Here is a 9,960-nt window from a genome sequence, read left to right as displayed (position 1 = left end):
CTGGGAGTCGCTGTGTTGTTTGGTCGTTAGGGGCTGAGTGGTGGAGACGGAATGACGTGAGTTGGTGCTGTTCCGCATTCCCAAACCCTCCCAAACCCTCCGATCCCATAAAAACAGCCTCTGATGCAACGGCTCGAGCCGCCGCCACCGCCACCGCCGCTCCGCCGCGCCCCATCCCCGGCCCGACCCCGGGCACAGCCACAGCCCCGGCCCCGGGCACAGCCCCGGGCACGGCCCCGGGCACAGCCACAGCCCCGGGCACGGCCCCGGGCACAGCCACAGCCCCGGGCACAGCCCCGGGCACAGCCACAGCCCCGGGCACGGCCCCGGGCACAGCCACAGCCACAGCCCCGGGGAAGGGCGGACCCCGGCACCGGGACAGGTATTTACCGGTTTCTCCGCTGTCGCGCTCTGGAACTTCCCAAACTTTCCCTTTAGTGCGAGAACAACAGCCCCGAACTCCCAGAGCCACAGGGGGGGGTCCACAGGCAACCGGGGGGGAGTGGGGGGGAGAGTGCGGGGGAGTGGGGGGAGAGTGTGCGGGAGAGTGTGCGGGGGAGAGTGTGCGGGGGGAGTGGGGGGAGAGTGGGGGAGAGTGTGCGGGGGGAGTGGGGGAGAGTGTGCGGGGGGAGTGGGGGGAGAGTGTGCGGGGGGAGTGGGGGGAGAGTGGGGGGAGAGAGTGCGGGGGGAGTGGGGGGAGAGTGTGCGGGGGGAGTGGGGGGAGAGTGTGCGGGGGGAGTGGGGGGAGAGTGGGGGGAGAGTGGGGGGAGAGTGTGCGGGGGGAGTGGGGGGAGAGTGTGCGGGGGGAGTGGGGGGAGAGTGGGGGAGAGTGTGCGGGGGAGTGGGGGGAGAGTGTGCGGGGGGAGTGGGGGGAGAGTGTGCGGGGGAGTGGGGGGAGAGTGTGCGGGGGGAGTGGGGGGGGAGTGCGGGGGAGAGTGTGCGGGGGGAGTGGGGGGGAGAGTGTGCGGGGAGAGTGTGTGTGGGGGGGGAGAGTGTGGGGGGAGTGTGGGGTGTGTATGTGTGTGGGGGCGCGTGTGAGGGGGAGTGTGGGGTGTGTATGTGTGTGGGGGCGCGTGTGAGGGGGGAGTGTGGGGTGTGTATGTGTGTGGGGGCGCGTGTGAGGGGGGAGTGTGGGGTGTGTATGTGTGTGGGGGCGCGTGTGAGGGGGGAGTGTGGGGTGTGTATGTGTGTGGGGCGCGTGTGAGGGGAGTGTGGGGTGTGTATGTGTGTGGGGGCGCGTGTGAGGGGGGAGTGTGGGGTGTGTATGTGTGTGGGGGCGCGTGTGAGGGGAGTGTGGGGTGTGTATGTGTGGGATGAATGTGTGTTTGTGGACAGGTAGTTTGGGAAGCGTGTGTGGGTGTGTGTGGGGGGGGAGTGTGTGTGGGGGAGTGGGGGGGGGTGTGTGTGTGGGGGGAGTGTGTGGGGGGAGTGTGTGGGGGGGAGTGTGTGTGCGCGGGGGGGGGGGGGGAGTGTGTGGGGGGGGAGTGTGTGGGGGGGAGGGTGTGTGTGTGTGCGGTGGGGGGGAGTTTGTGGGGGGGAGTGTGGGGGGGAGGGTGTGTGTGTGGGGGTGGGAGTGTGCGCGGTGGGGGGGAGTGGGGGGGGGGGGAGTGTGTGGGGTGGGGGGAGTGTGCACATCAAATTGATTGTGAGATTTCATTCACTGCTAATCCCCCACTGTCGCTCCCTGTGTCTCAGTGCGGCTGCAGTCAGCTCCGGGCCTGTGAGGGGGGGCAGCAGGGACCACTGTAGTGATGTGGGGGGGGGGGGCACGTTGGCAGGGCCTGTGTGTTGGGGGGAGAGGGTTACCCTGTGTTGGCATTTATATAGCATTTCATGGAGACGTCCCAAAGCGCTTCACAGAATATACTGTGAAGTGAATTGACTGTATATTTGTGGGCGAACGCGGCAGCCAATTGCGCACAGCAATGTCCCACAAACAGTCGTAGATTGAAAATGACCAATTTATTATTGTTTTTGGTTTTGGAGGGATTATTATTAGGCTCTGTGTGGAGTAAGGAAACTTGCCCAAGGTTTCGCCCTCTGCCTGGAATTGAACTCAGGTCACTCACTTGCAAAGCGAGTGCTCTAACCACTGAGCTACAGGACTCCACACCTATCCACACCAGACTGAGAGTTCCACACATACCACTTATGGATGACAATTCCTGTGTTTGGAAGAGGTGGGTTTAACGTGCGACTTGTACGTTAGACGTACATTCAGGACAGGGAGAATGAGGGAGTTCCAGATTTCAGGGGTGTCATATCTGAAGGCTCAGCCTCCGATGGCAGCGATGAAGACACGCACATATCCACAAGCACAGGGACGAACACAGGAGTGTGGTAGGAGCAAATAGGAGATGGGCAAGTGCTAGGGTGGGAAGGGATTTCTAGGTGAGGATGAGGACCCAGGAGCCGGTGGCATCCTGCAGGGACTGGGCCGGCAGACTTTGGTGCGGATGAGGTTTACGTAAGTTGCGATTTATGGATACAGAAAACTGTAGCACTTTGAGATGTTTCAGTGATGAAATGCTGTATCAAATGGCTTATTATTTTATTATCTGTTTGATAGTGCGTTTGGTCAATATATTTAAGTCTTTATTCCCCGCTTGGTGTTCATTATTTTTGTGACGTGCTTCGACAGCTTTTATGTGAAAGAGGCTATGTATAATGGCTGTTTGCGGATATTGCTGTGCACAAATTGGCTGCTACGTTCGCCTGCGAAATACAGTCACTACACATTACAGCAAATTCTTGTGAAGCGCTTTGAGATGTCCCCCTGACATGAAAGAAGTTAATCAAATGCAATGATTGTAATTATTATGTAAACAGAAGCTCTCCATTTATGGAGTTGTGGCTAATAACCTGTCCTGAGAATGTGTGAGGTGATGTGGCTGCAATCTCCATCTCTGGGACTGTCCCTCTCCTTTCAAAACAAGTGTCATCACTGCTCTCTCAACTGCCATCACTTTGGTATATCTCTATCCCCCTCTCTCTTTAAATTATGGGAACATTCCTTCCACCATTGTTCTCATCGTTCTTACCATTCCCTGTTGGAGACATTTATCACCATCCCTAGAATTCCCTTCATAAATCTTTCCAACTTTGACTGTATTTCAGCCATCTGTCTCTCCTCCCCCCCCACCACATGCACAAGGTCCCACTCAGGCTTTGTAAAGTGCTTTTGAGACATTCTTTACGTTAAGGGTCCTATACAAGTGCATCACCCCCCCCATCCTTGCCCTAATTAGAGCCTACACTGGCTCCTTTTCTTCAGTGGGTCAACTTAAAAATCTGCGCCCTTGCTTTTAAATGTCTCCTTGGTATTTTTCACATCTCAGGTGTCAGCTGGCACAGTTGACAGCAGTCTCCCCTGAGTCAGAAGTTTGTGTGTTCAAGCCACACACCACAAAATTTAAGTTGCAGCGCAATGCTGGGGGATTGTCAGAGACTTTGGCTGTCCTTCAGATGAGATGTTGAACCAAAGTTATGTCTGCCTGTTCGGGTTGACATTAAATCCTGTTGAGCTCTTTGAGATCCCCTTATGTGTTTTTTTGGCCAACACAAGCAGAAACCCATCAATGTGCTTGTTAAGCAAATCAAACCAAATTGAGTTCATTGGTTCCCACCTAGAGATGTTGATTGCGGAGATGTTTATTGGAACGGAAATGGGAACTCTCTCCCCAGAAGGAAGCCTCTGCTGACCTCATTCCAGAGGTGTAGACGCAGGTTGGCAAGAGCCAAGGTTTGGCTCCTGGGGAGATCCCAGAGTGTGCATTGGGGTAACTGCTGGAGTCTCACCAGTTAAACTCACATAGCTTGCCATTGGGAGCGCTCTGGCATGTTTTCCTGCTACTTGTCTAGCTAGGACCACCCTGTCTGTTAGGGCTTTGGCTGCAGGGTTAACAGAGCTGAGGGGGATGACTCCCTGCCTCCAGTGACTGGTCGGCCCTACCAGGTCCTGCTGATGAGCCAGTCGGGCTGTGCTGTCAGCAGTGAGTGCCCTGGAATACTGTGGACCTACCTGGCTCAGGAACTGGATTACCGAGACCACCGCAGAGGATGGACTTGATTCTGATATTCTGTTGGCAAACATGTCACCTTGGAGCCAGTTCAGCTCTGAGGAGTCCCTGCACACAGAGATCCTTCTGACGTGAAATGCAAGGATTATTATTAACCAATAGTAGACATTATCATGAATAATATTTCCTTTAAATGAACAAATCAGAAGCCATCTTGTTCAGCTTTTGCCAGTATCTTCTTACCTCTAGTTGTGACTCTGGCTGTTTCACCCAGTGTGTAACTTTGACGTTTGGCTCGAGCCCCAGTTTTGTTTCAAACCCAACAATCGTTGCTTGACCAAAACCACTTTCTTCCATCACCAGAAAATTGTCTGTTTACATTGCATCTCACTCCTTCTGAAGCTCAAATTCTTACCGCTGCCTTTGACAACCCTCTCCTCCCTGTTCAGTGCTCCCAGTCATTTCTGTGAAGTGCTTTGAGATGTTCATCCTATGTGATCCAGCTTTGTCAAGCTCTTTGAGACAGCCTCCCAATGTTGTGTTGTAAATTGTATTGTATTAGTGTGTACGAGGCTACATAAGCGAGAAGATTGTGAGGTGTGTAACTTGAGGTTTGTGTGTAGGTCATGGCATTGCTGACTGAATCCTTCAGTGCCTTTGGTTTCTAACACAAGCTCTCCATGTCCCAGGGCTTCACGTTCGTAGACACTCTGAGTTGAGCGCCTTGTATTGGCTGGAGATGATGCCTGGACAAATCCCCGAACCCTGTGTGACGGCAGGGTCACTGCCAGTTGTAGGAATGCTGACTGGAATCCCCATGGACACACTGACAGCGGAGGACCTGACATTTGCAGACTTGCGGCATGTGGGAGGCATTCTCTCGCCCTTGCACTTCCTTGGCATGAAGCTGGGAAAGAGGCAGCACACAGTGAGGAGTGAGGTGAGCAGTAACCGGGATTCTGCAGCAATCAGGCTCACATGACAACAACAACAAAATTCCATTTATAGAGCGCCTTTCACGTCGGGAGTTTTGATGATCTGCAGCTTGTGAAGGGAGGAGTTGGGAAGGCCGATGAGGAGGGAGTTCCCTTAGTCGAGCCTTGGTGTGCCGAATGTGTGGGTGAGGGTTTGGGCAGCCTGAGGGGTGAGGCAGTGGCGGAGTCTGGCAATGTTGCGGAGGTGGTGGTAGGCAGTGCCGGTCATGGTGCGGATGTGGGGGAGAAAGGGCAATTCAGAGTCAAAGAAGACCCCCAGGTTCCTGACTGGCTCAGTGAGGTTGAGTGTGCAGCCGTGGAGGCTGACGCTGCCAACACCCGAGGTGCGGAGGAGTTGGCGTGAGCCAATCAGGAGGGCCTCAGTCTTGCTGACATTGAGTTGGAGAAAGTTGTCCCTCGTCCAGGACTTGATGTGGGACGTAGTTGGTCAGGATGCCAGTGGGTCCTGGAGTTGAGGGTGGAGGCAGAGATAGTTGGGTGTCATCCACACACATGTGGAAATTTACCCCATGTCTGCGGATGATGTCACCAAGAGGGAACATGTAGAGGGTGAAGAGGAGGGGACCGAAGACAGAGCCCCGAGGAGCACCGTTTGCTGCGACAAAGTGGCGACGATTTAAAAGGTAGGTCCTGAACCAGTCAACGACAGAACCTTAAAGCTTGAGGTGGGAGGAGAGGCAGTGGAGGAGGATTGAGTGGTCCACTGTGTCAAAGGCAGCGGAGAGGACCAGGAGGCAGAGGGAGTCCTGGTCACATATGACATGAAGTGAAGTGTTAAGAGGGGGTGAGGGAAAGGTTACAGGGGAGCAAAAGAGAGAAGCATTTGAGGATTAGGGGGAGAGACATTTGTATTTGAGCAATGTCCCACAAAAGCCAAAGTGAGTGTCCAATTTCATCTGGGGGATGGTTAGCCGGGACACCAGGAAAATCTCTTTTTGAATAGCACCGTAGATCACCTTAACAATCACCTGAACAGACACAGATGGGACCTCGGTTTAACGTCTCATCGAAGTACATGAGAGCAAAGTGAGAGTTTAAGAGGATTTTTTACACAGAGCATTGTTAAGATGTGGAATACTTTGCTGGTGCGGTTTCAAGTGCTTTCAAGAAGGAACTCGGAGATTGTCTAAAAAGGAACTAGGGATGTGGGCAAAAGGCAGCATTGGATAGAATAGAGGGAGCTTCACTGTCTCTAAACTGTGGTGTAATTGATATTGGGCTGTTTAATCTGTTTAATGGTAACCACTTTTCTTTAGACGGATCAGGAGGATGTGGAGCGGAGGAGGAGAAGACGGGAGAAAAACAAAGTGGCAGCAGCTCGATGTCGGAATAAGAAGAAGGAACGTACCGAGTTCCTGCAGAAGGTGAGGTGCTAGCTGGTGTCTTGATTGTAGCACTCCGAGATCCTGCCCCACATGAAGAGGGTGCTGTATAAATCACCACCCTCATGTGTTGTTATTAATTGGAGTGTGTATGGGGGATGTTATCTTGTTGCAGGCTGTTCTTCCTTCATGTGAGGGTATGTTTCCATATACCCTTCGTACCTTTGTATCTTGTCCCAGTATCTGAAGACATTCGACTGATTGGGACAGGAGGGGCTTTGTAATCATGCCAGCTCCTGTCTTCACCCAACAGCTACATATGTAATGTGCCCTGGCAGCAGGGGTCTCTGCAGGAGTAAGAACACAAGCTGATTTCCCCCTCAGCTCCACACCACCTGTCCTGTCCATGCCTAAGTTCAGTAACTCAGCATAGACTTGAGCTGGAACCTGCAGATCCCACTTCCAGTTGTAGCTGGAGCACTCCGGGTCACTACCTCGCGTGAAGGGCACTATATAAATGCAAGTTGTTGTTGTTATTGCGGTTGTACTTGGCATTCAGTCTACTGCTGTGGCCACGTGCAGAGGCTGGCACTCTGCTGCAGATCAATGCCATGATTGCCTGGAGAGCTTTACCGGTGCTCACTCTTTGCCACGTGGTTGCAGGAGTCGGAGAGGCTGGAGCTGATGAATTCTGAGCTGAAAGCACAGATTGAGGAGCTGAAACAGGAGCGACAGCAGCTTATTCACTTACTCAACCGACACCGACCAACCTGCATAGTGCGGACAGACAGCGTCCAGAGTCCAGAGACTGAGAACAATCCCCTGGTGGAGGCACTGAACAAATGAGGGAGCGGCACGAGCTGATTAACAGCAGCTTGTGGCTAAACAGACTATCTTCACATCTCCAACTTGGAGCTGACAATGTTGTGTCCCAGCTAAATACTGCAGCTTGGACTGTAGTGGAAGCAACATGTTGGTTTATATCTGCCGTCACATTGACCACAAGTATTGGATTCAGGTCACCAAAGTACTGACAGTCTGAGTTCCATCGTGGTCAACCTGCTCTGTCTATCTTGTGCTCTCATCTGCTGCTGGCATCCAGTGGTGGAGAACAGCAAGGCCGAGGGCTGAGCGGCACTGCCACCTGCTGGTGCACATTCAGACTTTGCTGCATTTCTCTTGGAGAGCTCCCAGGGATTGACTGCCTCCGACAAATCCCACGGCTTCTAACATCACCCAGACTGCTCTGTGGGGTTCATGTTGACCTAACTCACCCTCGAAACTCTCAGCAATCCAACCTTCCTGGTTGCTGACTCCAACATTTGGAGCCTGTGTGGAATTTCGGCGTTCTGGTTCAATCCTCAACTCTCCTTTTAAGCCTTTCATCTGGAGTCTGAGCGAGTGCATTTTCCTCCATTGCCGCAACATTGCCACTGCCAACACTACCTCACCCCCAATGCAACCAAAACCTTCAGCCCCTCCTCTGGCTCTTCCAGAATCGACGTTTCCAATGCCCCCTCACTGACCTCCCGTCTCCACAAACTCCTGAACTATCCTGAACTCCACAGCCCACATCTTTTCCCGCACCAAACTCCACAATCCATCACCACCAGCCGGTTCCATTGGCTCCTGCCTAGTCAGTGGATCAATTTTGACTTTCCCTTCAAATGCCTCTCTGGCCTTGCTCTACTTTATTTACCGTTGCAAACCCTAGGAGAGAGCCCACTTTGGAATTCTTTCCAAAATCTCTCCGCCTCCCTCTCTCCCGGCTTTGAAAACCTGTCTGCAGACCAGTCTCTGGCTTAGCCTTTGCACCTTTCCCCTCCTGACCCTGTCTCCCTCCCAGCTTGGCTCCTACTCCATCTTTGCAAAGTGCATTGAGATAGTCTTGCTATGTGAAAGGCGCTCTAAAGTTTTGTTGTTAACTGTGTTTTGTGATGCAGGCATCCAGACACACTGGTTAGCAATGAGCAGCAGGGGAGACTGTTATGTGGGGCTCCTGCTGGCCCTTGTATTTTTGATGTTTTTATACTGCGTTGTGTGTGGCTGTTGGTCACTTGAGGTGATTGTGCCTGTTCTGTTACAGTGGTGTGACACTGTGACGTGCTCGGTGTTTTAAACTCTCGGTGTTGACAGTATTAGGATCCGAGATTGCTTTGTTTTTATACTTTATATAATATTTGGTTTGATATAAACCTGTCTTTATACTGTGTAATAATTAGTAAACATTGGTCTAATTTACCTGAGCTCCATTTGTCCTCTTTCCTGTCATTGAATGTCACCTGTGAGGATACGTGCAGGAGATTGTGGAGCCAAGCTGAGCAGAGAGATGCCTTTGGAATGTTTATCTCTGAAATAATAATAATAATGAAAAATAATAGATCCAGTGCCTTACACATCAAGGCATCTCAAAGTGCTTTATACAGTAAGTTACTTTGAAGTGTAGTGACCCACTTATAGTAAGCAGCTAATCTGCATCACCAAAGTCCTGTTACCCAGCAATGAAGTGAACAACAAATTAACAGAATATTTACGGCTTGGAACCCCTTTCACTACAGTGCCACATTTCAGGCTATCCTATTAGCAGGAAGTGGTGAGATTGAAATTCCAATGGCAAATAGCACCTGAATAAAAGCCCATCCCGTTTTTTACCGCAAATTGTGTTTTTTCAGTCTCTGTCAGGGTCAAAATGTGACACCCAGTTCATAGCCAATGAGAAGCTGTTTTTGGAGAGAGGCAATGATCCTGGTTCAACACCCATTGCCAATAGGACATGTGGGCTGTAAATGGATGGCAATTTCAATGGCAAATAGCACCAGCGTGGGGAGGCATGGAGTAGGCTCAGCTGGAACTAACTTTCTGTGTCCTGTCACATTGAAGCCACTGGTAACAATGCCCATCACGGAGTAATGAGGAGTGAGTGGATGGCAGTAATGTTGTCAGTAGCTCCACTGTTTTTCCTGAACATCAGAATCATGTGACTTGAACTCTCAATTTTTCTGTTCCAGCATTGAGAATGCTGCCGACTTGGCCAAGATGACAGCAGTTTGCAGTATAATATGTTACTTGTGAATATAATGCAGAAATGGATAAACTGTTCCTGTGCCCCCTGAGAGCTGGAGATCTGATCTGTTAGTGTTTATCAACGGGAAATGCGGGCTGGCAGAGTGGAAAGCTGATTGAAAGAATCTGCGTCACAGGCAGAAACTTCAACGACATGCATTACTTATCTGATCGGGGCTGTACCACACTGACGTTTAGCTTGACATTATCACTGAGAAAAACAGCACCTAGACAAAGAATTCTCTTCACATCTGCACCATGCAACCCACTCCAGCCCCATAGACAAGCTGCATATACAGAGTCATAGCCATCTTATGCCTGCTTTAGGTGGTTCCTGAGCCAGTGATTCTCTGTTGTTAGTTATCTTGGGATGTCCTCTTGACGTGAAAGGCACTATACAAATATAATTGGTGCTATACAAAACATAACAAATTCTAGACAAAAAAACAAGGTCCATCTAGTTTGCCTTCCACCTTCCTTTCCTGGTGGTCGCATGCACATATGTCCTAAACTCCCTACGTGCTACAGCTGTTAATACTTCAAGCTAAAGCCCTAACACGT

General features: G+C 51.5%; 1 protein-coding gene across 3 annotated transcripts; it reads left to right on the top strand.

The window, feature by feature from the left end:
- LOC103189965 (jun dimerization protein 2) lies at nt 1-8,577 on the top strand. 3 transcript variants are annotated; one of them, XM_042345500.1, is made up of 4 exons: nt 1-56; nt 4,709-4,959; nt 6,271-6,378; nt 7,000-8,577. In XM_042345500.1, the coding sequence occupies exons 2-4, from the start codon at nt 4,759-4,761 to the stop codon at nt 7,180-7,182; spliced, it is 492 nt and encodes a 163-aa protein (XP_042201434.1). In that variant the 5' UTR covers nt 1-56; nt 4,709-4,758; the 3' UTR covers nt 7,183-8,577. The 3 variants fall into 3 exon arrangements, with proteins under 3 accessions (XP_042201434.1, XP_042201435.1, XP_007908744.1); XM_042345501.1 differs by lacking the exon at nt 1-56 and adding an exon at nt 327-382; XM_007910553.2 differs by lacking the exon at nt 1-56 and adding an exon at nt 2,196-2,467.
- Nucleotides 8,578-9,960: the final 1,383 nt, after the last annotated feature.

This window comes from Callorhinchus milii, unplaced genomic scaffold (genome assembly GCF_018977255.1).
Source record: "Callorhinchus milii isolate IMCB2004 unplaced genomic scaffold, IMCB_Cmil_1.0 Scaffold54, whole genome shotgun sequence".
NCBI lineage: Eukaryota > Metazoa > Chordata > Chondrichthyes > Chimaeriformes > Callorhinchidae > Callorhinchus > Callorhinchus milii.
The sequence above is the reverse complement of the archived record's forward strand: the minus strand, read 5'-3'. Positions and strand labels throughout refer to the sequence as shown.